The sequence below is a fragment of the Megalops cyprinoides genome, chromosome 1, assembly GCF_013368585.1.
Source record: "Megalops cyprinoides isolate fMegCyp1 chromosome 1, fMegCyp1.pri, whole genome shotgun sequence".
Taxonomy (NCBI): Eukaryota; Metazoa; Chordata; class Actinopteri; order Elopiformes; family Megalopidae; genus Megalops; species Megalops cyprinoides.
Window position 1 is genome coordinate 49428206 of NC_050583.1, and position 26696 is coordinate 49454901.

A 26696-nucleotide genomic window follows, 5' to 3' on the forward strand; every position below is an offset into this window, starting at 1 on the left:
TCGTGCTGTTAAATCACTATCCAGGACTTTCTCCGCCACTGTCCTCCGGTGGTGGAATGAACTTCCACACCTTGTCCGTTCTGCTGAGTCCCTCTCTGTCTTCAAGAAACATCTGAAGACACAGCTCTTCTGCTCTCACCTGAGCACCTGAAACACTTCCCCCCTGTCTCCTATGTAACTATATTATAAAAAAATGTAATGGTTTGGCTGTAATAGTTTAACGTAATGGTTTGGTTGTCATGGTTTAAATGTAATGGTTTGGTTGTAATGGCTCAACGCACTCACTAGCTTTACCTGCTAGTTGGTACTTCGCCTGGCCACTCTTTGGGACTTTGTCATGCAGTACTTCTAATATTGTTGACTCTGTATGGTTTTTCGCTTGTGTTGCATTGTACCTCACTTGTAAGTCACTTTGGATAAAAGTGTCTGCCAAATGAATAAATGTAAAAGTAAATGTTATTAGGCCATCTTGAATTTCTTGTTTTCTCTAGTATTTAATTGCTTAAAAATTATATATATTTTCATGTATTCAGCCTGTATTTTTCTTTGTTCCAAGTCCTCCTTTGTTCTTTGCTTAAAAACCTTAGCATGGAAAACAGGATTATTTTTTTGGGCCCCGGCCTGAGTACAGAGGAGTGCGTTCAGCGGCTTACAAACTTAATTTCCTCTGTTTCATCCTCATCCAATCTGGTTACTTAACACCGACTCAAACGGCGGCGACAGGATCGGAGGAACATTCCTCTGACCGGATTCACCACCTTGTGACGGTGAGCCGAGACCAGCCGTGCCGCCCAGCTTTGCGCTGCGCTTCCTGTTTAGTACCGTCTCAAAAAAAAAAACTCACAACTTCTTCCTCTTTTTTTGTTTTTTGGTGGAGAAAAATCCCCCCATCTTTCTGCCTGAGGGCACTCCACACTGGTATGAAAATTCACTTTCTGTTTCTCAGGCCAGGGACCACAGTCGCAAAAGCATTCATTTGAGGTTTCTGATGTTTAAGTTAACAAAAAAAATATATCACACATTTTCAATGCACGTCAACTTTGTAAGATTGTTTTGCTCTTGGTATGGTTTGATGTTTCGCTAACCTCTCCTAATTATGTAAATCTGAGTGCATTAAATGTGCTGAAATAAACTAGTCAATGAAAGGGGATTTTTTTCTTGCCTTAGCAGTCAAAGTTACTTGAAGTTGGGTCTGACAGTAACACAGCGTGATGAAAACTGAGGAAATTCAGTCTAAATCTGTCTGGGCTTTTTGAGTCTGAACCCACTGATGGCTAATGTTCATGAATAAATTTGCCCACAACTGTGGGATCAATAGTCAATGTTTTTTTTTTCTTGCCTTAGCAGTCAAAATCACCTGAACTTGGGCCTGACGGTAACACAGCGTGATGAAAACTGAGGAAATTCAGTCTAAATCTGTCTGGGATTTTTGAGTCTTAACCCACTGATGGCTAATGTTCATGAATAAATGTGCCCACAATTGTGGGATCAATAGTCAATGTTTTTTTTTCTTGCCTTAGCAGTCAAAGTCACCTGAACTTGGGCCTGACGGTAACACAGCGTGATGAAAACTGAATGAAATTCAGCCTAAATCTGTCAGGTTTTTTTTTTTAGTTTTAACCCACTGATGGGTGATGTCCGCTAATAATTGTGCCAATGGGCGTTTTGTTGTGGGAACAAAACGTGTGAATCACAATGAATTGCATGCAGGGTAAAATGACAGCAGTATTTCCAGAAGAAAACATTTTGGGTCTGGTTTGCAGTCCCACCTGCCTGCAGTTTTTAATCTAACATTATATATACATGTATATATATATTATATACATGATGGCATTACATTATTGTCATTTAGCAGACACCCTTATCTAGAGCAACTTGCATAGCTATATAAAGTGTTATCCATTTATATAGCTGGATATTTACTGAGGCAATTCTAGGCTAAGTACCTTGCCCAAGGGTACAGCAGAAGTGCCCCAGTTGAACCAGCAACCTTTCGGATATCAGCCCTGTTTCTCACGGCTATGCTACAGTGCTGCCGGCTACATCTATACACAACTGTGACTACACTGTGTGGTCATTCTCACATAGTCATAGTTGGGCATAGTCAGTTAACCAGTTTTGATGACACTGAAAATGAAGTTGTTCTTACATTTGTTTAAAAATGTGAATAGTGTCAACAGATGGAAGCAAGTCTGTTTACTTGGATAATGTATTCCTGTATCATGTGACTTACTGGATAATTACAATGTCACTCTTGCCCTGAACATGAGAATTGTTTATAACAATTATTTAAGTGTTGAACCACAGTAATGTTTTTTTGCCTTTGTAATTATTGGACCATAAAATTAAAACCCATAGTAAAATGTGTCTGTGTATCAGTTGATGAACAAGCAGAAAGCAAACCCAAAAACCAGCAAAACAGATGTCCACTGCAATGCATCTGGGCATTGACTTGAACTTTAAAGGGGGTTGGACATTCCCCATAATTCTGTCGAATTGGAAAGAGGGTATTTACCTGTGCACAAAAGGTAGAAACATAGTTTCTACTATATAGAAATGCAAAGACACAACATGCCCGAGTCCTTGTAAAAGCCACAGAAGGAACCCGGAGGCGTCAGATATGCTGGTGTGTCAGGGTGATCGCTGCCCCCACCCTCAGGGGGGGGGGGGGGGGGGGGGGGGGGGGGGGTGTGTCAGGGTGACAGTGAACCATGAGATGCGAAAAAGGGCCAGAACAAGTTGAGCCTCTTCAGGCACTCCTTAAACACCGGACACTGGAATGCTGTGGTGAGACTCAAAATCCGCTGAATGTTGCTCTGGCTTTGTGCAAGACATGAGCATGCTTTATTTGGTAAACACAGCCGTCCAGAGAGACCTGCGAGGCCTTAGTGGTAAACTGCATTAAATGCACGTCGCAGGAGTGACAAGAACAAAAGTAACGCGCATAAGCCCCGCTGACAGTGGGGCGAATGCCGCGGTATAATGAACAAGAGCGGCTTGTCAGCATTCTGACGTTAGCAGGGCCACGGACAGACCTGTGAGATTACCTTAGAGCAGGGTTCATATGAGAAGCCATGACACATTGGAACTTTGCCTTGCTCGCGGTGTCTAGGACACAGTCACAAGGACAATTGCAAGGACAAAATCACAGTTCATCAAAAAATGTCCCCTTTTCAGATATTTGTTGTTGGCAGAGTAGGCGGGCAGTGACGTCTGTTGTAGGTAACCGGCGCGTAGAAACAGTTCAGAAACTGCAGAAGCAGCTACTTACGTTGACATAAGATTTGTGGGTTTTCTCCGTTGTATGTTTCAGTTTAATAAAATACATTAGCCATTTGCCGCATAACTCTGATAAATTATTTGCGATCGATGTTACACACTCGCTGAGAGCATGCGGCTCAATAGTAGACCCACTCCGCGTCATCTACGCATTCATACATATGAGACGAGCCAGCTGCCGCTCCCCAGCCCCGTGAAGTGTTATCTTTCATTGCGCTGTATTTATTGAAATGTTAAACTGTGAGAAAATAATGACTGATCGCCTTCCTAACGTTAATGCCGACGCGCGTTTTGCGCCTCAATCTTAATGGCAAATGCCTGCGCTTCTCCCTAACTCGGTGCGGGCAAGTTTTTTTTTTCTTTCCTTTTTTCGCTTCTTGTCTTTCGGGAAGGGGAGTGCGAGAAGGAGGTAGCTGCTGACTAAACCCTCATGAACTCTACACAGGAAATGACTCACTTCCATGGGGTCTGCGTGTAGCCTGTTTAAGCAACCCCATATTTTGGGGGGCATGTGTAATCCGCGTTGAAAAAAAAAACATACTCCGGGACAGTGTAATGCCTTTCGCGTTTTATGAATTAATAGGAATGGACTGTGGGGTATTTCGCGGACCGCTAGGGGAACGATTAGATCCTGTAGTTTTCACTGGTTTCTGTCAAATTCGCAAACATGGGATGGTCAGATCGTCACGTGGCTTCCAATAAGTCCCCACCGTGCCTACCTATGACATGTTTGGAACTTCCGAGAAATACGACACCTTCTCAGGGATTGTCTGTGTTCGTGTGTCCTGGAAGCTGTTAGTGTTTGCAGGAAAGGCCAGTGTTTAGTGTCTTAAAGCGGCAACACCGCAACGCCGCCGATTACATTTTTAAATAATTGCCGTGACTCTTCCAAAGTAACTTTTTTTAAGTGCAAAAATTTCTTAAGAGCCAAACTGATATAGCAAAAAAAAATCTTCTTAAGACATAATAACGTATGCATCCCGGATACAGTCATGTATGTTACATGCTGGTACAATTTTATTATTAAAATTCAAGTTTGAAATAATTGTATGTCTTGGCGCTTGCATGATGCGTGTAGCACATTTTAACCCAGCACTTGCATTTTGCACTTGTTACAGATTTTTGACGCTGATGTGAGTAGTTAGTGTTACACTTCTGAATAGAGTAAATTGAAAAATCTATGATACCTGTATTATTATATTCAACAATTCTATGATTACTTGAATATCTGCAATATATACAATATCTTTTCCCCTCTTATCAGCTGTCCATCTTCCCTTCATTTACTTTTGAGTCTGAATCTGCTGTGAGTGGTCTTGCAGTCCGTTGTGTTGTATGGCTTCACTGAAATGAATGTCTTTTTAGAGTTGGACATTCCACTTAAAACATTCATGAATCATCCACAGCAAGATCAGAATGACCAGAAAAACAAGACAACATTAAGAAAAGAGGAGTTTGATCTATAGCAAATATTTATCTGTACGAATACTGCATATTGCGTATGAGTGAAAGAACTACACAGAACACTATTCACATCCTACAGTAATCCCTTAATATAAGTGTATCAAAACCGCACACACACACACACAGCGCAATTTGCCCCCGTGTAACTCCTTCAGTTCAGAGTTTGTCCACCTGAATGACCTATATGCCTCAGTTTGTCTCCCTTGCAACAGCATATTTACATTTCGTCACTTGGCAGATGCTCTTGTCCAGAGTGACTTATAAAACAAAGATACAAAAGTATTTGCTATGTGGACATCATTACGGACAAAAACGTCAGACCACGTTAGAACACATATCCATCTGTCACACATTGCTAGAATAGGCAGGGCAATACTGAACACAGAGGTGCAAAGATAAAATATGTGCATTAATACCTTACAGTAATATAGAAGAACATAAGAAGCTAAATGATGAGAACAGGTCATTTAGTTCACTTGGGCTCATAATTCTGACTATAGTCTGGAATCTAGCCAGGACTGGGCCTCAACACTAAGGATCTCTGTTGCCACTGCAAATCTTGGTGAGATATTCTATGTGTTACTAACTGGGTGGCAGTATAGCATAGTGATAAGGAACAGGACTCATATCCAGAAGGTTACTGGTTCAATTAGGGCGCTGCTGTACTGTTGAGCAACGTCTTTAACCCAGATTTGCTTAAAAATCCAGCTTTATAAAATGGATAACATGTAAAAACTGTATCCTATTCAAGGATATCCTTCTCTGAATAAGAGTGTCTGGTAAAAGACAATAATGTTATGTAATGTAATAACTCTCTGAAGGGAGAAAAGGCTAGCTACCAGTGCATTTTTTTTACTTTAAACTAAATTACACCAATTTTTTTGTACTGCTGACAGAACATCATCATTGTACTTTCTTTTAAGAGCTTCTATGTCCTTCTTATAGTGCAGCTTCCCAGAACTGGACACAATAATCTAAAAAGAAAGATTTAAGTGCTAGGAGCAAGTGAGCATCCAGGGGTGACCTTTTACCCTCAATGGTAATGAGCTGTGCTGGCAGTTTGATGTCCTCTGTAGAAGCTCCTGGGAGGAGACCAGTGAAGGCCCAGCGATTTCACTTGTGACCCGAGCGTCTTTTTTGGGGGGGTTTGGAGGGGTGAGGGGGTGAAAGAAAGGGTATGGGGAACCTCCCCCCCCAGGTGCCTGGGAACAGCATTGCTGCCCTGAGATGCTGATCTCCAGTCTGCCAGCACCAACAGCAGTAGGAGGAGGAGCAGGCTGTAGCATGCAGGGGCTTGCGAACGGCAGTGTGGGGGGGGTTTGGAACTCAGGGAAGGGGCCCAGGCCAGGTCGGGTCAGGCTGGGGGGGGGGGGGGGGTGTCCGTGCAATCTCCTCGCTCTCCATACTAGAGAACCAGGTGGAAGAGAATGCAGTTGACATCCCAGTCAAACTAAAAAACATAATATTTTTTAAAAATTAAGAAATCGGGAAACATTAAAATAAAGATTTAAACTGAAATATAAATGAAATTTCTTAAAAATGAAGAAATCAAGAAATTAATAAAGAAAAGTTTCTTTTTAAATAAAAATGTCAGTAAAACATGTTAATGTTAATAAATGATAATCAAAAATATTAATAAAAAAATCTTTATTAATACAAATTAATAAAGAAATATAATGATGACAGTGGGCCATTCAGGTCTAACTGCGATAATTATTTTATAGTCTGTAGCGAATCTAGCACTATGGCAGGCCTGGTCTAAAACACTTTACAGACCTCCTCTGTGAATCCTGCTAACTGTACTGAATGCATTAGCTGCCTGTGTGGGAGGAGAAATCAGTGTGGTCATGCTTACTGTGCTGTAATCTCTACCTCAATTTTTTTTCTTCTAATAGTTAGGGGGTCATAGAAAAAGAACACCGGTTAGGACATGTCAATTAATTTCTGTACAGGGTAACCACAGGGTGTGGTGACAGTGTTGCGTTTTTCCTATAAAATGCAAGTAAAATGATGCCAACAGATTAACATTTATTTTACCGTCAGAGGAGGCATTTGGGAGTGACTAAGTATGTCAAGACAAGCAACAAAACAAGCAAATTGTGGATCATTCTGGCTTCTCTATAATATGTGATTAGATCATAAACATACTGATGCATGTAGCGTTGAGATGAGGCATTGCCAGTGCTGGGTGATTGGGTCACATCCATTAGAATCAGCCTCACACCTCATGCTGATAACCAATGCAAATCAGTCTGAAGAAGAGACAAATACTGAGGAAGTGTGCACAGTGCAAGTGTGCTTTTTACATCTTCTGTCGCAGCTGCTGATAGGATTAATCAAATTAAATTCAAGGACAAATGCAACACTGACAGCAGGAAGCCATACACGTATGAGACAAAAAAAAACCTCGTTGGGGGGGGATATTTACAATGGTGGGCCATGGTTCTCCTGGTATGGAAACACATTCTGAGACAAGGGCTGAGAAATGCACCACCAGAGCTGATGCTTCTTCGCCGTGCATGTGCACGGTGCATGGCGGGCGTGTGGTTGACATTTCAGCATGTAGACCGAATGTGTCTGGTCAATGGGAGTGTCAGCGAGGGCCCCAGGCAACCCCCCCCCCATCCCTTTCCCAACCCCCCCCACCCACCCCCCAACCTCACAATCTCCTGCACACAAACACTGGGGTCACTGCAATCAGGTTCCCCCCCTTTCCCACCGCGAGAGGCAGGGAGATGAGCTCGGCCCACCTCAGACAGGGCCCGTGCGGCTGGAATGCACTTTAAAAACACTGTGCCATTGTTCCGTGCCGGGCCCTCGCACATATATTAGATTGTAAATTACTGGGTGTCTGCAGCTGGATTGCTGACTTTGTGCTGAGAAGAAAAACGGCAAAAGCTTTTTGGCCATCAAGCTGCTCTGAAGGAACCATTTCTGCGTTTATGGGAGCAGTAAATATGGCCCTGCATTTGATTTTTTTTTATTATTATTGTTATCATTGTTTTTGTACAGGATTGACATCAGCAACATGGTCCACTCTCACACCAAATAGAGCCTCATTAAGAACAACAAACAGGAAAAAACACCACCACCTTGAATGCCTGTGTGTTCTACGGTATTGCCCTTTTAAATTTCCAGCCCCTCTCTCGCCCAAACTGTATTATTGAGTGTAGGTGTCATTTTCTTTAAGAATTCAGTCCACCCCGCTCCTCCTCCTCCTCGTCCTGCTTCTCCTGTATGCACTGGTTTAATAATGTCTTGTATAAGCACCTTGCTTTTATTGATGTTGCCCCCCTCACCACCACCACCATCTGCAGCACTGAGGTGGCCTGAATATCTCTCCAGCACCCAGCCTGAATTCCTTTGCAAATGCAGCTTATTTGGGGTTCTGAATATGGGTGGATAAATATAAAATGGTATGCTGCTGCTACAATTTTGTATTGCTGTGTGTGCACATAGTGAGCGGGCCACTCTCTGCCTACTTATTGTTTGAACATAATATGCCGTTAGTTTTCACATACATGCATGCATACACATACACATAGGCATACACACACGCAAAAGCAACATAAATATGGAGTCACACATTCATATTATTTTGGGTTTGTGTTTGAGTATGTAAACAAAAATTACATTGAATTCAAAACATAGACAGGCAGAGGCTGGACTACTGAATATGTGTGCTTGCTTGAAAATATTATGTGAATCTAACAGAAAATGAAAACAAATTTTCTTTTAATATTATGAATCACGGTTCACCGATATTATCATAGATGTTTATAGGGGGCTAAAGTAATAAATGTCTAACTACACTGTTAATCCCAAAGAAGCATACAGTGTGACTTATAACCTTTTAAACAGGCCAGAATAGAAATATATATTTAAATATAAAAATATACCACCACTTGACTGTACTGTATTTATAGGTGTTTGAATACCTATAAATATTTAGAGACACACTCTTTATCTCATCATTTCAGTTTCGGTAACACCGGAATATTGGGGAAATTCTCAGTTATGATAAGAACAAAGGGAAAAATGATTTACCAGGAATACATCTTAAAGGCCTTGTAAATTTGCGGGACAATACATACGGTTTCGCGGACAGAAACCCCGTATGAAGCGCGTTTTAAAAGTTGCCCTTTTAATTTCAGGCCCCGCCCGCTCTGGCCGTCAGCTCCTCCCGGTTTAATGTATCAATTCAGCGGCGGGTCACGTGACGCGCGGGGGAGTGTTAATGCGAGCTGTGTTCAGACTCTCCGTTCAGTGCCTGCATTCCTCCCCTCGTCAAAGCCTGCTTTAAAGGAGAAAAAAATCATAAATAATAACTCAAACGGACTGGACTAAACCAAAAAGGAGACCTAGTGGATTTATGACGGAACTCGAGTCCCACACGGAAATACACGCGCAGGAGAAACTGGTGAAGCCTTTTTGATGATTTTCGGGGTTTTTAAATTTCGTATAAACAGACGAGCAAAGGAAAAGGGGGTTGAAAAATAAACATAAACGTTGCTTTTTTCCATTTAAAGAGGAAAACAAGATGGCTGATGACAGCAACCGATAACAAGGGCAAAACGACGCTGTCCCCTTTAAGACCAAAAAAGGGTATAAATTATTTTTATACAAGTTAAACATTAAAAATTGGACACTTTAAATTTCGTTATTGGTGTTTCTGATTGTACTGTCAGAAAGGTATCTCCCTTGGAGGGAAAAGAGGGTAAGATGATAAATCACTGTCTCTCGGAGAATTATTTCACGTAGTTAAATGAAGACAGGTAATTGTGGTAGCTAGGTGAGGTGCGAACGGGCTGCCAGAACGGAGCGCAAGGGGGCCGGATAGAGGAAAATAACATCGCTTATCTGTGCTGTTAATAGGTTTCCTTGAACACGGTATCAGGCCCTCTGTTCATTTATGTATATAAATTATCACGCTGGCCAGCGTCATTAAAGAAAAAAAAGTGACTTCCCTTATACCGGGGGAACCGAAAACATCTATAAATAAACAGATAATGCAGTATGTAACAGACTATCGACTTCCGATTAATATATTCTAAATGTTTATTTTTTGAATCAGATACTTTTATAAATAATGCTAAGAAACAATAAGCAGCAAACGGCAGAGGCCTTGTGTACAGATCGATTTTTTATGTGATCTGATATTTTAACGTTATATTTTGAAATATAAAGCTGTACTGTAGCTAGTCATTACTGGGAATTCTAGCCCCGTTGATGCTGCTGCGTGATATAATATATTAAGGGCTAAAGGTACTTTTCTAAGGTCATACGTCTCCGATTAAAACCTAAAAATACCTGTTTTTTTTTTTGTATTTGTTCGACATATAAGAAGCCGTCGCAAGATTATTCGGAATTACTGCGGCTATGCTTAAATAAGGCCATTTATCAAGCGTGTAAACTGACGATAAAGAACTAACTATGCATTTTGCGACAATGTGCCCAGTTTACTTCGCAGCATTGTTATAAATAAGAATGACAGGGATTACTGATACATAGTTACGGGCTGAGCCAGGAGAAAAAAAAATATGTGGGGGTTGGTGTCATCAGTATTCATGTAGCTAAGGTTAATTCCGATTCGTTTGCGCTAAACGTAATTGTTGCATCGTAATGAGCTAATTCTAGATTATTCTGAATTCCATAGCTGTTCCGCCGACAAACAGGGATTTCTGGATTTTTTTTTACTTTGATGGTGTTTGTTTCCGAGCGAGATGTCGACGTCCTGGGTAGCCAAGTGCTCGGGAAAAGGGAGGTAGCTGGCTAGCTCGTAGCCAAAATCCAAAAATCGGATCACGGAAATTTTGGAATGTTTGTTGTTCTCATCAAAGGCATAGCCTGCACGTATTTTAAACCAATGAATATCCGCCTGCTCTTTTTTCATCGGTTAGTGTGCCTTGCTAGCACGTATGTAGCTTAAAAAACTGTTCGGATGCCTGCGCTGCATTGTACTTCGTCACAGTTGGGATTCATTCGAGAAAAAAAAAATTCCTAGCCTTTGCTGAAAGCGTTTGATCTGGGCACAGGAGCAACGTCTCATGAGTACAGGAAACGTTAAATAAATACTGTCTCGTCACAAAAGCACATAAATTAATATCGGAGACAAGTGAAGCTTCTAGATTTCGTTTTTCTGTTGTGGAATCCGATTCCATCGACCTCGGGAGAGTGGAAGAAGAGCCCAGTGGCTTCATGTGGAACCGTTTCAGCCTTCTTAAATGGACTTCTGAGCATTTGACTGGGTAGCTAGCCAGATCATTTTTAAATACACAGGATAAAAACCAGAATTTCTGTTGGACTACAAGCCGTCCTGATACACTGTCGATTCATGCAAAAGTGGAACTTTATATAACGACAGTCGAAAGAGAGGAGGTATTTTCTTGTTTAAAAACATTTTTCACTAGAGGAAATTCTGTACGATAATTAATGCTAAATTTAGCCGGAAGTTTCACTGAAGAGTTGCGATGGCTGAAAACTGGAAAAATTGCTTCGAGGAGGAGCTCATCTGCCCGATCTGTTTGCACGTATTCGCGGAGCCCATCCAGCTGCCTTGCAAACACAACTTTTGTCGCGGATGCATCAGCGAGGCCTGGTCGAAAGATACGGGTATGGTGCGGTGCCCGGAGTGCAACCACGCCTACAACCAGAAACCAAGTTTGGAGAAGAACCACAAGTTGTCGAACATCGTGGAGAAATTCAACGCGCTGAACGTGGAGAAAACGCCCGCGGTGTTGCAATGCATCCTTTGCCGGCGCGGGCCTCCGCTCCCCGCGCAGAAAGTTTGCCTCCGCTGCAATGCACCTTGCTGCCAGTCGCACGTCCAGACGCACCTCCAGCAGCCTTCCTCCAATCCGGGGCACTTGTTAGTCGAGGCCGAGGACGTGCGGGCCTGGAGCTGCCCGCAGCACGACGAATATAGACTGTATCACTGCGAGGCGGAGCAAGTGGCCGTCTGCCAGTACTGCTGCTTCTCCAGGTGTGCCGCCAGCCACGGCCACGCAGTTTGCGACGTGGAGGTTCGGCGCAACGACATCAGGGTGAGTTGCGTTAGATACCCACTGCAAATCCCCCCTCCCCAAGAAAGCACACACATCTGACAGAAGACGTAACCACGCTTACACAAGGTTAAAATGTAAGGTGTAACACCTCACTGACATCTTCATAATCGTTATGACAGCAGCAAAGGCATTTATGGCGAACATGCTCATCCTGTTGGATTGGTCATAATTTCTTACCTCCTTCCACCTCTCCGTGCTATCACTGGACGTCTTGACAGACTTCCGCTGTTCTTAAATGAATCTTACGGTCATGTCATGCTGGCGCAATGACAGTCCCGCTGGTGGTGAACATAGCTATTGGAAGCGGTTTAGTTTGCGTGATTTCACCGCTGCTCTTTGGTCGGGGTGTAAACTTATGTTGGTAGTAACACACTTGACGTTTTCGGTGTAATTAGCCAGATGTAGGCCAGTTAACAGAAACGTTGCATAAACAGTGTTACATTGTCATGGGAGGAGCTTGGTCTGGAGCTTTTTAATTGAAAAATAAGATAACGTGGGTAGTACGTGTAGATTGCGTTTATTTTTGAAATGTTAATAGCCTAATGGGCTACAATCGTGAATGTGATGCGCAGGAGTTTCAGGTTGGTTGTCATCTTGAAAGTTTCTGTGGAGTTCTCGGATCAGTATACTACATTTTTATATAGACGCACTTGATGTGAACTTAGAGCAGAGCAATGAGCATCCTTTCGAGACAGGTGTGTGAAGGAAATGCGGATGAATAAATGAGTAGAACTGTAATTACTGATCTAGAAATGTGTTTAGCAAATAATGTAACCTGATCTTATGGCAGGTTTTGTTCCAAACCAAACTAATAAAATGTTTCCGTCGTGATCTCCAAATAACTTTCCCAGTCACACGAAAGACTATTGAATGCATCGCAAGCTTTTCCCTTTTCTGATTCAGTTCATGGGCAAAGTTGAATCGGTAACAGAATTGGAGTCGTTTCCCCCTGGGTGTATGAATTTTCAATTGTGATCCATTCCAGCTCGTTTCCTATTCACTGCCATTGGAGGGATAAACAAGCGGGCAGAGCTGTGAACAATACACGAGTCTCTCAGTGTGGCTTATCTTCCAGACACAGGTGCGTCCTTGTAACGCATTGAGAGGCCCAGAAAATTGAGCGAGATTCCGCATAGTCTGTGACGCAAGTGGAAGTTTTTTTTGTTCTTTTGTTTCCCATAGCCTTTTTTTTTCTTTTACAATTCTTTGGCTGTAGGGAAACGCGTTTAAAATGTTTATAATGTGTTTACACATTGTGTTTACATTTTGTAGAATGTGTTCACTGTTTGGCCTACAGTTTTCAGTGTCTTGTTTCACCGTCAAAACTGAGCTCCATCTGGCTTTGCCGTATTTGATGGAGGCAGTTGATTGTTGTATTCATCAGGGAGAAGGTGCTTCCGTAGGTACTTGTATTTGTTTAGATTCCGCGTCAGGATCACAGGCAGGCCTTGGTGGGATGTAGGTCAACCAGCTGATCTATGAGGTACCTGTTCTACATCCATGTTCTGGAGGATAGGGAGAGGGTACACTGGGCGCTGATTTCTCATTTAAAATGGTAGAATACAAAGGTATTCTTTGAGTGTTACTGTCCCTAATCTCCTCTGACTCATAGTGGTGACCTAAGTGGGATTTAGTCAGGGAACTCATGTGCTTGTTTCACAGGTTCACGCCCAAAAGCAGGAAGTGATGTCATGTGTCAGATGTGGACATTGATGATTTTTTTTTTCTTCTGTTTCCTGATGGCTTTTCAGTAAATACACGTTTTGCTATTTGGGGAGCCTCGAAAAGCAGGCCAATGCTTTGCTTTGACTTGCCGAGAGCATCTGGCGGAGGTCGAAATGGACTGCCTGCCGTCACAAACAGCCCCTGTGGGGGTGGGGGGTGTGGGGGGGCGACCAGCAGCCACGGGCAAGGCCCAGATCGACTCTCTCTCGACCCGACTGTGGCTGTGGCAGAAGAGACGGAGGCAGACATGACAGGAATCAGGGCCTGGCCTTTTCCCCCTGGAGATAAATCCACTTCTGGCCGCTGTAGATGCTGCGTCTCTCCTCCCACTCAGTGTTAGGTTCCAGATTCTTGGTCTCTTACCCACCAGCATCTAGCAGTCACTACAATTAGGTCACAGTCTTAGATCCACCCACTTCAAAGCTTTATCCTGTCCGTTTGTGTGTGTGTGTGTGTGTGTTTAACCCCAATAAAAGAGCACACAGCTGAAGCATTTTTTGTTGTTTTTTTTTGGTCTTGTCTTGTCTTTTTTGTTTTGTTTTGCATGCATACATCATCTAAAACTGAAAAAAATCCCAACCGTTGACACTGAAGCTAGGTCAGTCAGTTTGGGTGGATTGATTAATGTGAATTGCTGTTTTCTTTTAGTGAAAAACAACATGCTCAAATGCGGAATCAAATTAACAAGAGACATATTTTAAATCTGTCGTAAGGTGTCATAACCGCATCAGTTATTGCCATTTCCCTGAATGCATTTATTGAACATTTCCAAAACATTCCTCATAGTTAGTTCAGGCTACAGTGTGATCAGAGCAATGCCAGGTATGAAGGCCGCAGGGATTCATGGCCTGTATGAGGTAATGTGTGACTCAGATGGGGGCCTGGGCCTGTGCTGTTTACAGGCGTCTGCTTCCTGTGTTATCATGCGCTGTTTTTTCCATACGGGACGGCCTGTCCCCGTGGGAGCTCAGGGAGTCTGCGAGGTGTGCAGGTGGGCTGGGACCGGCAGGAACAGTGCTGGGGTTGGGGTGGGTGTGGGAAAAGCCCTTATGATGAATGAAGTGTCTGGTGCTTTGACTCTGGGATTTGGCTGGGAGGGAGGGGTGTAAGAGTGAGGGAGGGGTGTGTGTGTGTGTGTGTGTGTGTGTGTGGTGGTTTGCTGTGTTGGCGCTTTGTCCAGACCCTCCACCACAAAACAGGCTGATGGACAGTCTCCCCACTGTCCTGCAGTGGACAGGTCATCCTGAAGTTCGAATGTCAAAGGGGGTGCTGGTGTCTTGTGCCTCTCAGAGTCTCAGTGTCTTGGAACCCAGAGTGTGCGCTGTGAATTCTGCAGAGACCCCTCCAGCGTCCTCTGGCTCTCGTAATAATGGCAGTTAGAAAGAAGGAAGTGAACAACAAAGAGGGCCCTGTCCTTGCTGTGTGATGTGTGCCATTTACATATGTGTGTGATTTAGTGTGTGCGTGTACATGCGTGACTGAAAGCGTGTAATTTTGTTTATGTATATGTGCTCTGTATGTATGTATATGCATATGCATCTGTGTGTATGTGTATGTATATGTGCGTGAATGCGCGTGTGTGTATGTGTTGATGGGGCAGAACTCAGGTCCAGGTACCTCTGGTATTAGCCAGTAACCCCACCACCCAGGTTTTCTCTTCATCAGGTGTTAATAGTCAGGCAGGAGTGCCTTTGTGCAGCTGGTATTTGCTGTATGTCAGTGATCCTTACACTGCGATGGATGAATCAGGCAGCCATATCACACACAAAAAAAAAACGGGTTCTTTTTGTTTTTGGCATTCAGGAAAGGATCGCAAGCCTGCGGCTCAGAGCTCATCATCCACCCCCACTGCACGTTTTTCTTTTTTTTTTTTTTTTTTTTTTTGGGTGGATCCAGCCCCTCACTGTCTCTCCTGATGTTAATTTCGGCGTGGGCGCTGGCTGGCATCAGCCCGAGATTCAGTTTCACCACATCAGAATCCACCCCCCCGCCCCCTCACCCCACCCCACCCCACCTCACCCACCAAACACCGCCCAGTGCCCTGGGGCCTGCGTTTCACCCTGGCCCGATTGGCTGCCGATACGTGAACGGCGCACGCCCACCTGCACAACGATGGTGTCGAGGTGGTGTGAAAACCGTCAGCCGTTTGGAACAGGACTACTTCTGCTCCTTTGCCACCAATGCTCTGTCCAGGGTGGGAGGGTTTACCAAGTGGGCCTTCAGCCCTGGAGTCTGTCCTCCTGTTTAGGATTATGAAATTATTATCATTAGGGTTGGCCCTCGTATCAGGTCATGGCTGGTGTGGCATTTATGAGGCTGCACATGGAGAGAGGAGTTTATTTTCACCTTTTCTGCTTGTGTCCTGTCAAGCACCTGTGCTCTGTGGTAGTCATGGCGTTTCCTCAGGACTCGGAGAGGCCCGAGTCTAAGGATGGGCACTTTGAAAAAACCGCAGGCTTGTTTCTGTATTAATCGCCTGCAGGGTGGTTCTGCTGGTTTTTCGTCTCAACTGTAAAGGGTACCGCCCTGTGGACAGGCTTCCAGCATCTCTTGTCTCTCAGTGCTCGACGCTGTTTGTCATCGGGTCAGTTTGTGTAAAAAGCACCCATCACAGTCGTGGGGGATTTCAAGTCAAAAATAACAGAGTCAAGTCAAGTTTCAATTCATGTCTCTGCTAATGAAGGGAACGGTAACAGAATTCAAGCGATAAGGGGGTTGAATTTAAAGGAATAGCAGTGATGCTTTTAGTAGTGGAAAAGAGCTCGCCTAGAGTGGGGGACATCTGTCAGAGAGGTGTGGTCTGTCCTCTTGATAATGCAGCTGACCTTTTGTGGAATGATCCTTCATTTTTTGTGAGCTCTATGGCTCAAGATTTTTCCTGTGTTAGAAGTCAAATTTTACAGCATCTAATGCTAAAAAAATAATAGTGCAGGGTGCATTTTATGATGTCATGAATGTTAGATATTGATTTATCGATGTTGTGTGATATCCGAGGTGCTTTGGGCTCTTGTGCTGTGCCCCTTCCTTTGGCTAAAAACAGATTGTTTTACTGGTATCCTGTTTCCTCTCGGCTTGTGTTTGTCGTCTCATGGTGGAGGTCGTAAAAGAGCTGGGTTCCCTGTTTTGAGTCACACGGCGTGCAGACAGGCTAACTTGCAGGAACACAGATCAGCCCTTTGCTCTCTCTGCACTCAGAAGTGAAACTGTCATGGGCAGCAGCGATGGAGCGCGATTCAGAATGGCGCAGATAACCTTGTTTTTTAAGCGCTTATCTCACACCCACGAGATCGATTTGATAACTAATCGGATTAAAGGCCAGCCTGGTTAGAGGGGTTTGCAATGCAAAAAACAAAAGTTTCGTTTTATTTGAAAGGCTTGCCAGGTTGAGATATAGGCCAGGTTTATTTTCAAGCTGATACCTGTTTTTTTTTTTTTTTTTTTTAAATACGGATGTAAGCTTCTGAAACATGCAGATCAGTCATGCTGTCTGAAGGGAGTTGTTATTGTTGCTCATGTTACAGTCTCTTGTTATATATGCTCGGTCACCAATTGGGTAGGGTATCGTTTGGGTTTTTTCCGATACCGGTGCTAAAGCGATACTTTTAAAACGGTACCAGTGCCTAAACGGTGCCTGAACCGATACTAAAAAAAAACACAAAACGATGGTCGATGACATTAAAGAACTGCTTTTTTTTGTTACTAAGGCAAATTTGAACTTGAAATTGAACAATATACAGTATTAACTGTTAACAGTTTAAAGTATACTTAAATATATAAACATAAATAAATACAAAACACTTAACAAATTTATATATGTTGTTATATGTTGATTAACTTACCTATTAGCTTTGAAAAACACATAGCATATGTTTTCACTCTTTATCTTTGTAGCCATGTGTTTCTATCTACCACATGGAAGCAGCATAGTGCTGTTGCTGTGATATCAACATTGAATAGATACGAGTGACGTTTTTTTTCCCCTGGAAGCATTTCACATGGCCTCGAAAAACTGGAGGTGTGCTCCCGCATCAGGTATGACTAAAGGAAAAAAATATGGGAAGAAACCTAACGCCACATGCCAGGGATAGCTGTTATTGCGCCCGAAATGAGGGACCGAAATCTGCGTTGCAGTTGGGTCTGGTAGATACTGGTCATATGGGAACCGGTGCCAATATCGGTACCCAACCCTAGTCACCAAAGGAAATCGCCTCGTTTTTCTCTGTCTCCTATCTAATGGCCCTCAGTCCCTGTTTTATGTGCTGTGTGACCAAGGGTAATCACCTCGTTCTTCTCTCTCCTATCTGATGGTGTTCTCCTTATGCCGTGTCTGCTGAAACACCACTGAAGAGGCACCTCATCAGACTGCAGCTTGGCTCCCCTACCTAGTTATAGAGCTGAAATGTGGCCTTTTCTCGCTTATTATAGTAGGGTGTTTTTGTGCTTGTCGTCATTGCATCACTCGCTCTGTTTGCAGCGCGACACTGGTTGTCATGGTGTCGCGTGACACATTGCCAGGTGTACAGATGTGGTCTGCTGTTTTCTCTGTACCTTAAAAAGCATGTCCATGTGCCTTTCCTCTCTAAGTGGCCCTGGGCCAGGGCGTCTGCCAGGTCCTTGAATGTAAACGCGATTCCTGGTTTCGTTTCCCGCCCCTAACATGTAACCCTGCGGACAGGAAGCCTCTTCAGCCTGTGCAGGTCCATACAGTCAGGCTTTGGCCTACAAGGCTTTATTGATAGTCTCCCATGTTGCTAACCAGTTTCCCCCCTTATTGACAATGTCAAAGCCTCACACTCCTGCAGCAGCATTTGTACTGGAGGTGAGGTTATGGGCAACAATTATATTTACAACACTGTACCGGTTTATTGCTGCAGCATCTGTCTCAGTGTCTCTGCACCTCGGCTTGCGTGAAGATCGCAGGTCAGACAGCCAAGAACACGCAGGCAGTGGTGGATTAAAAGGGATGATAAGATAGAAGAGGAAAAAGTTAGAACACATGTGAAACACAGGAAGAGTTACCAAAAAAAAAAAAAACAAGTAATCTAAGAGCATATCACACATCCCAGTCCTGAAGTGCATTTTTTCCAGTTGTGCTGAATGGCTTTTAAGACTGCCGTGGTTATGGTAAACAGCACTTTATCTGGAAGCCAGCCTGCATACGTTGTTTGTTGGTTTTTCTCTTTTTTTTTTTGCTGAGGATTAATCAGGGGGTTGGTGTTGTATTTACTTGCTTTTCGATCTGTGCTGCTTGGGGGAGGTGGCTGTGTGAAAGCTCTGTTGTGTGCAGCGTCATGCTGGCCGTGTGGAACCGGGGGCCGGACTCCCACTCTCACCCTCTTAGCGACCCAGTTGCCGGGGGTTCCTGGAATGTGTCCTCATGGCCAACGAGAGCCGTGACCCACACACACACACACACACACACACACACACACACACACACACACACACACACACACAGGAGAAGAGGGCCCCTCCGCTAATACAGGGGACATGGCAATCTGTCTCTGACTCTGAGACACCCGCAAACAAAGGAGAAGATAGTGTTCAAAATGAGGAAGCGGGAGAGGGGAGGCAGGGGCATACAAAGGCGCACACACACACACACACACACACACACAGACACACACACACATACTCTCACTCTCTCTCTACATTCTGTACCGTCTCTCTTTCTCTCTCTCTCACACTCACACACACACACACACACACACACACACACACACACACACACACAGTATACTTTCTGTAATGTTTTTCTGTCACACATATACACTCTACCTTCTGTACTGTGTCTTGCATACACACACACTCTACCTTCTCTGATGCCTCTGTCACACACACACACTCACACTCTCTCTTTACCTTCTCTAATGTCTCTCACTCTCAGACACACATGCACACTCTGTCGTCTTTGCTCTCCCACACACATAGACACACTTGCGCCTATATAGAGGCAAAAACGAAGCACTTTGTTGTCATGACAGCAGTTATCCCCCCTCCCCCAGCCTCCCCGTTGAGGCTGGTTTTGACATGTAACATCTATTTCATTAAAAGTAAACAGCCTTGTTCCCTCACTTGCCTAATTTTTACTGGTGTTGCCGTGGTTTTTCATCAGAACTGAATGGAAAAGATGGAAGTCTCGCCATGGTCTGTCTGACTCGGGGGTGGGGGTTTCAACCGAAACCAGACCCAGTGCTTTGAAAATTAGGAGGCGTCTGGATCAAACGAAAATGAAAAAAAAAAAAATTAATTCTGAATTATGAATCATACTTGTTATTGGCAGCTGTTTTTTCCTTCCTTGATTAAAAAGACTACTGAAATTGGTCATCATAGGGATCCTCAGATCTTTTTTTGACAGGAAATTTCAGGACAGACTGTGGAGTCAGTCTTGTGTCTGTGGGCCTCATTCTTAAACCTTCCCCATCACTACAAATATGCAACCTGTTGTTTAATTTTATTTTATCATTATTATTTTTTGCTTTTTTTCAGAGGAGACCAGATCCAGAACACAGCAGATTAGCAAAGGAGCAACCTCTATCATTTCAGTAATTCATAAATGAGCATTCTGAACACATGACCTTTGAAAACCTGATCTGCTTCATGGTCTGGAGTAATTTATAAAGGGAGAGGGTTCAGGTGGCTGCAGTTGAGGTGATCTTTGTGTTTTCGTGGTAAAGCCACGTCTTGAGTTGGTTGTTGGTGTTGTTTAGCCTGACCTCTTGCCTGGTATTTTATCATCAGCCTACACTTGGGGGGGGGGGGGGGGTCACGTGACTCATTCTTAGAGGGAGAATCGCAAGCTTTCACATTTTGCATTGTATCACTGGCTTGCCACATGTAAAAAATGCTAATTTGTCCTGAGGCCTACTGAAACTGTGTCAAATGTAATACATCATCTTGATGACTGTTGTGAATGGATTTTTTTTCCCATTTTGAACCTACTCTGTTTGCTTTCTATGCTTCAAGTAAAGAAATGGTCTGAAGCCCTTTTCTTTGTAATTTTGAACCTAATTGAGTCTAATGTGAATCTACCTGAGTGTTTTAAACCTGTGGGTGTGGGTTCTGTGTGTCTCTTCATTTGAGTGTGTTTGTTAGTCTGTTTGTCTACTGGTCTGCTCTCAGACTGTTTAGTTTGAGGCTGGTCGTCTGGTTTGAAGCTGGTTGTCTGGTTTGAGGCTGGTTGTCTGGCTTGGGGGAGGTTGTCTGTTTGGGAGTGGTTTTCAGGTTTGATTTTCTTGTCTGGTTTGGGAGTGGTTGTCTGGATTGGGGATGGTTGTCTGGTTTGAGGATGGTTGTCTCATTTGAGGATGGTTGACTAGTTTGGGGACAGTTGTCTGCTGCTGGTTAAGAAACACCCTAGGAACCTCATCATGTTTTCCTCTCTCTGTCGGATGTTGTGGCGGATCCTATCAGCTATCTGCTAGTGGACCTAATTAAGATGGTATTTCAGTGATTTGTTTTTTTTGGTGATAGTTGCCACTGTGGTCTCATCTACATCTTTACCTCTCTCAACCCCAGCAAATGCTGATGAAGCAGCAGGACCAGATCGAGGAGAGGGTGCAAGACATCGAGGAGCAGCTGTACAAGCTGGAGTCAGACAAGTGTCTGGTGGAGGTGAGAACTATGCGCGCGCGCACACACACACACACACACACACACACACACACAGAGTATGTCCACAGCCGGGATCGGGAAGGGTCTGCCCTTTCCTCAGCAGTACCCATGATTCCGTGGTGGAGAGGTGCCCTGTTGCTGATTAGTCTTATCTCATCTTTCATCTAGGTGGTGGATCTGTGCTGTGTGTGCCAGAGAGTGGATGCAGTGCGCTGAATGGGTGGTCCTGTGTGCGTGTGTGCGTGCATACATGTGTGTGTATGCATACATGTATTTTTAGATATGTGTACATGTGCACATACATATGCATGTGTGCCTGTTTGCATGTGTATATACCTGTGTGTACATGTATGTGTGTTGGTGAGTTTGTGTATGGGTATATGTGTGTGTTTGTATAGGTATGTGCATATGTGTATATGTGTGTGTGTGTGTGTGTGTGTGTGGGGACAGAGCCTAACAGAACTAATGCCGGCTCTCCCTGCAGGACAAGGTACAGCAGCTAAAGGAAGAGGTGCGGGCGCAGTACCAGAAGGTGCACCAGCTCCTGGAGGAGGACCTGGGCCGGACGCTGGAGGTGCTGGACAAGGCCCGCTCCAAGTTCTGCCAGGAGAACGCCTCCCAGGCCCTGCAGCTCAACGAGCGGCGGCAGGAGGCCCAGAAGCTGCTTAGCTCCGTCCAGGTGGTGTTCGACAAGGCCGAAGACATCAACTTCATGAAGGTGCGGCTTGTCTGTCCCTGCCTGCACGCTCTCCTCTCTCTGAGCATTTCACCCTGCAGCGCACCCAGAGGGGCTGTCCTCCAAACAGAAAATAAGGAGTTCACCCTTACAGTTGCTGTTAAGAGTGCATTTGTAGCCGGGGCTCCAGAAAGTCCATAAAGCTCTACATAGTGGGCAGCAGTGCAGCGTAGTCATAAAGAGCAGGCCTGTAACTGAAAGGTTGCCGGTTCAACTCCCCGCGGGGGCACTGCTGCTGTACCCTTGGGCAAGGTATTTAACCCAGAACTGCCTCAGTAAATATCCGGCTGTGTAAGTGGATGGCATGTATACATTGTAACCTAAGTTCCTCTAAATAAGAGTGTCTGCTACATGGAAATAATGTAATGTTATAATGTAAAGTTTGAAAGTGAACCACAGGGAAAGTGTCCGTTTGGACATGCTCAGCATACATTGAGTCAGAGGTCTCTTCTGAGGCTGGTTTCTAAACGCTGAGCATGTCCAAACGCTTGCTCCAAACAGATGCTTTTCCTGGGTTTTACGCCGCTGCAGAAGCACTCTGGACCTGCTTTTTAAGGGGTCTCCTGAAATAACAAGGCTGGTGTTACCGCTGGGGCCCCCAGAGTTTTCACTGCTGTTTCTCACGGCTGGTCAGTGCAGTCGCTGTAGGGAAATGTTACTGGGAGGAGGCAGTGGGTGGTGGAGCCTCCCAGGAAAGGAACCCCCCCCCCCCCCAAACACACACAGGCCAGATGCACATGCACACACAGTCAGCACCACTCCCTGTGACACACACTCACTTACACAGTCTTTCTCACTCACTCAGCACTGCTCCCCATTAGTCATATTTGAATGTACACACATACAGACACACACACAGTCTCTCACGCACTTCTCACCCTTCTCCCCATTACACATATGCAAACATGTATACACAGACACACAGTCACTCATCACCACTCCCTTTAACACATATGCAAACACACGCACACACACACACACACACACACACACTCTCTCTCTCCCTCACACACACTCAGGCACACGCACACTCACACACACACACAGTCTCTCTCTCTCTCTCTCCCCCTCACACGCACGCGCACACACATTCTCAGCACCAGCCTGAGCAGTGAGACTACAATGCACTCTAATCGATGGTTAAAGGGACTGCGGCTGATGTAAATGTAGCTGCTCTCTGCCATTCCTCTGAAAGTGTATGAAAAACCTTCAGGCATTTCTGAAATATCATCTCTGTGATATTCATACATTAACATTTTCCTTATATTTTTGTTTTGTTCACAGAACACGAAATCCGTGAAAATATTAATGGACAGGTAAGCGGCCAATGGCGTGTTTTTCCTGTGTTCTCAGTGTTATCCGTCTCCCTCTCCCGCTGCTCAAAATGAACTTGACGTTTCGGTTTCAGGTCCCAGTCCTGCGTCGGCAGTGCGCTTCCCCCTCACAAAGTGGGTCACCTCAACTCCAAACTCTTCCTGTCGGAGATTTCCAAGAGAGAGAAGAGCCTGCGGAAAATGCTGGAAGGTATGGGAAATTTGTGCGCTTTTCAGAAACTGCGAGAAAAGCAAAAAACTGTAAAACAAAGGAAGAGAGTAATGTTGGTGCAGGCTGGAATGAGTTTCGGGCTGCTGCTGGTGTTCTGCTTTGGGAGAGTAGCATTTGACGAGCGTGCAGCTCGGGCTGGCAGTGAGATACAAGGTTCTGATCCAGCTTCTTATTCTCCTCTCTCACCTTCTCTGTCCCTCTTCTCTTTCACTCTGTGCCCGTATCTTTCTTTTTTGCTTTTTCACTGTCACTCTTTCTCTCCCTCTTTCTTGCTGTCTATCCCTTGTTTTTACACCTCTCTGTCTCTCTCTCTCTCTCTCTGAATGCCTATCTGTATTTACTTGACTTTATCCCTCCTTTTCTGTCTCTGTCTTCCTATCCGTCTCTCTCTCTCTCCCCTCTTTCCTTCTCTCCTTTTCTCTCTGCCCCCTTTCTCTGTCTCCCTCCCTCTCTCTCCTTCTCTCTTTCTCTCTTTCTCCGTCTCCAGCTCCCTTCAGCGCTCCCGCCAACTTCCTCCAGAGCGTCCCGGCGTACCCCTGCAGCCTGAGCAGCTCGGGGGCGGAGAAGCGCCGCCACTCGGCTGCCTTCCAGGACAGTGGCGGCGCCGGCGGCTTCCTGGAGCCGTCCGCAGGGGGCGGGGCCAAGCAGCAGTACCTGGGCCAGGGGGCGGCACCGGGCGAGGGCCAGTCCTCGCAGCCCATGGCGCCCTGCGGCTCAGCCCAGCACATGGTGGGGGCGCCCTCGGCCCCGCACCCGGGGCCCGTCTTCCCGCCCTCGCACTACCCCAACGGCGGCTCCTCCCAGCAGGCTGTGCTGCCTCAGTATGGCGGCCGCAAGATCCTCATGTGCACGGTGGACAACTGCTACTGCTCCGGGGTGCCCTCCGTGTCCAACCACCGGGGCCACCCCCCGTACCCGCGCTCAGGCTCCTTCCCCTGGACGGTCAGCTCGCAGGAGTACCCCCACCCCCTGCCCTCCACGCCCTCCATGCCGCAGTCCCTCCAGGGCCTCTCCGTTCGGGACTGGATGGACGCCTCGCAGCCACACAGGCACCCTGACTTCTACGGGCTGTACGGCCAATCTTCCACCAAACACTACGTCACCAGTTAACCTTTCAGCAGCGCTGGCCAATCGGAAGAAACTGGGCGTAATTTTTTTTTTTTGTTCTGTTTTATTTTGTTTCAGAAGCCTCTTCAAAGAAAGGGTGCACGCACGCGTACACACACGCACACTTGGTTGTCAGCGTAGTGTGTGAACGTGAGTGCGTTTCCACCACAGTTTTTAAATTTTTTTATTTTCTCACCTTTCCCCCTTTTCTTTGTCAAGCCGAAAACCCATTTGTCCTCCCGCCTGAGATCTTCCATCATTTACATTTTAATCTTCTTAACCCCCCCCCCCTCCAAAAAAAAACCCTCCACTTCAGTTTGTTTTAAAAAGGGAAACCAGAGAGAGTTTCAACGGTTGCACATTCTGTCAGCCTACAGCAGGTCATTTTATTTGGGGAATGGGTTGGTTTCATTTCCTCTGACCCCACCCCACCCCCCCTTGTCCATGGCTTTATGAACGAGGGTGGAGGTCCCTTTTTTTTAAATGAAGCAGCTTTTTTCCAAGTTGGACGTTTTTAAAATTTGGGATCATGCTCTGATTTTAAGTGTTTATATTCTGGCTCCGGTCATTATTTTTATTTTAAAAAGCTGTGGGTTCTTTGTCTTCTCGGTGATACGTTTTAGGAGGCCGTTGCTTAAAAAAATGTCCTTGCAGATTTTTTTTTTTTTTTTTTTTGCCACAGGCATCCTTCTGTTGGTGGGTGGTCTGGTTCAATGCAGTTGGGGGGCTGGGAATTCCAGGCCTCGACCAGTTAACCGACATTACCCCACCCAGCAGGAAAAGGATCTGCTCCCAGGAAAGCCCAAGAGAAATGCTGCTGGTCTTTTCTGAAGCGATTTGGTTATTTTGCTATGATTGTTGAAGAAAGGGGAAAAAAGAATGCTCCTTTATTTTATTTTACAAAATAACCATGAAGAGAATCCCAACAGTGCGGATTGAAAAAAAAATCTTCAAAGGTTTTAAATTAATCACAAAGGCTCTTCAATACAAAAAAAGACTGGATTGTGGTAGAAGCAGTCTGCATTGAATGCAAAGAGCCGCCTCATGGACTACACAGAAATACAAGAAATAAAAAAGAACTGCTTCGGCATCTGAGACGGATGCTTTCATCGTACTTCCTGCAGATTGATGTCACTTCCTGCACCAAGCACATGAGCTCTCAACTTCCTGTTTGTAGCTGTAAGCATGTGGGAAAGAGTTTATGAGCACTCAAAACTGCAAGCAGTTAAAAAGGGGTGTATGTCATGTGGGGAGGAGGGGGGAAGTGGGTGAAGCTTTTTCATGAATTTTATATAAAAAATAGACTGAGACTGCTCAAAACTTATGTTAAAAATGGTCAATGTGCTTAAAAAAGAGCAAGTATTAAAAAAAAGCTGGTTGACAAAAATGTATACAAGATCTTTTTGTAAATATTTTGTGAAACGAAAATTAAGGACATGTGATTTGGAAAAATAAGAAAAGGAAAAAAAACGTTCCAAATAAATTTGTGGTTTCAAATAAACAGTAAAACCTATGTTATGGCCATTCAACCTCTCATTCTGGCCTGAGCCAGTCTTTTCAGAGTTCTCTACTACCTGTGGTTATGTCACTGAACAAAAGAGACAGGAAACATTTTTGAACTACACTTTACTCTCAGATGCTTCTAGAACAAGGGCCTGGTTTTATTGCCTGAGATGATTTTCCTTCAGCATAACAATAAATTATGTGTATGAAAAAAACTGTAATTACATGGGTGACAGGCTGACTGCCCTGTCCAACAGACTCCATGTAATCATTCTTGAGTTTGACTTTGGCAGAGGGAGGCTGGGAGTTGGGGGAGGAAGAGAAAAGAGGTCAGAAAGAAACAGAAAAAAAGGTCATATGAGCTGTCCCCGGGCGTATCAGTGTCTGAACTAGGAATTAAGGCCAGCGTCTGCCTTGTTTTTTTTGGTTATGTCAGTTTCTGCCACCTACCCCACACTCCCACCAGAGACCGAGAGCAGCCAGCCACTTTGGTCTGTAAATGACTGAAATACAACTGAGATCCACCCACTGTAGCAAGTGCAGGACTTGTCTTTTTTTGGAAAGTTTGTTTTTTTTTCCCCCGTTACATGCAAATCCACATCTGTGTTCTGGGGTGCTCTTGTACCAATGGAAACTTTCAGGTTGGTTATCCATCAGTT

General features: G+C 44.7%; 1 protein-coding gene across 1 annotated transcript; it reads left to right on the plus strand.

Annotated features, from left to right (window-relative positions):
- The first annotated feature begins 8985 nt into the window (after positions 1-8985).
- Positions 8986-25884, plus strand: trim8b (tripartite motif containing 8b). Its single transcript, XM_036534880.1, has 6 exons — positions 8986-11786; positions 21051-21146; positions 21631-21864; positions 23167-23198; positions 23291-23406; positions 23915-25884. Exons 1-6 carry the CDS (start codon positions 11214-11216, stop codon positions 24535-24537), a joined length of 1674 nt encoding a protein of 557 aa, XP_036390773.1. The 5' UTR covers positions 8986-11213; the 3' UTR covers positions 24538-25884.
- Positions 25885-26696: the final 812 nt, after the last annotated feature.

Excerpts from the sequence above, each read along its gene's own strand:
- trim8b (XM_036534880.1), top strand. The coding sequence starts at position 11,214 with ATGGCTGAAAACTGGAAAAATTGCTTCGAGGAGGAGCTCATCTGCCCG. Across the intron at positions 11,787-21,050 it reads TTCGGCGCAACGACATCAGG|CAAATGCTGATGAAGCAGCA; the intron begins GTGAGTTGCGTT and ends TCTCAACCCCAG. Across the intron at positions 21,147-21,630 it reads CAGACAAGTGTCTGGTGGAG|GACAAGGTACAGCAGCTAAA; the intron begins GTGAGAACTATG and ends CTCTCCCTGCAG.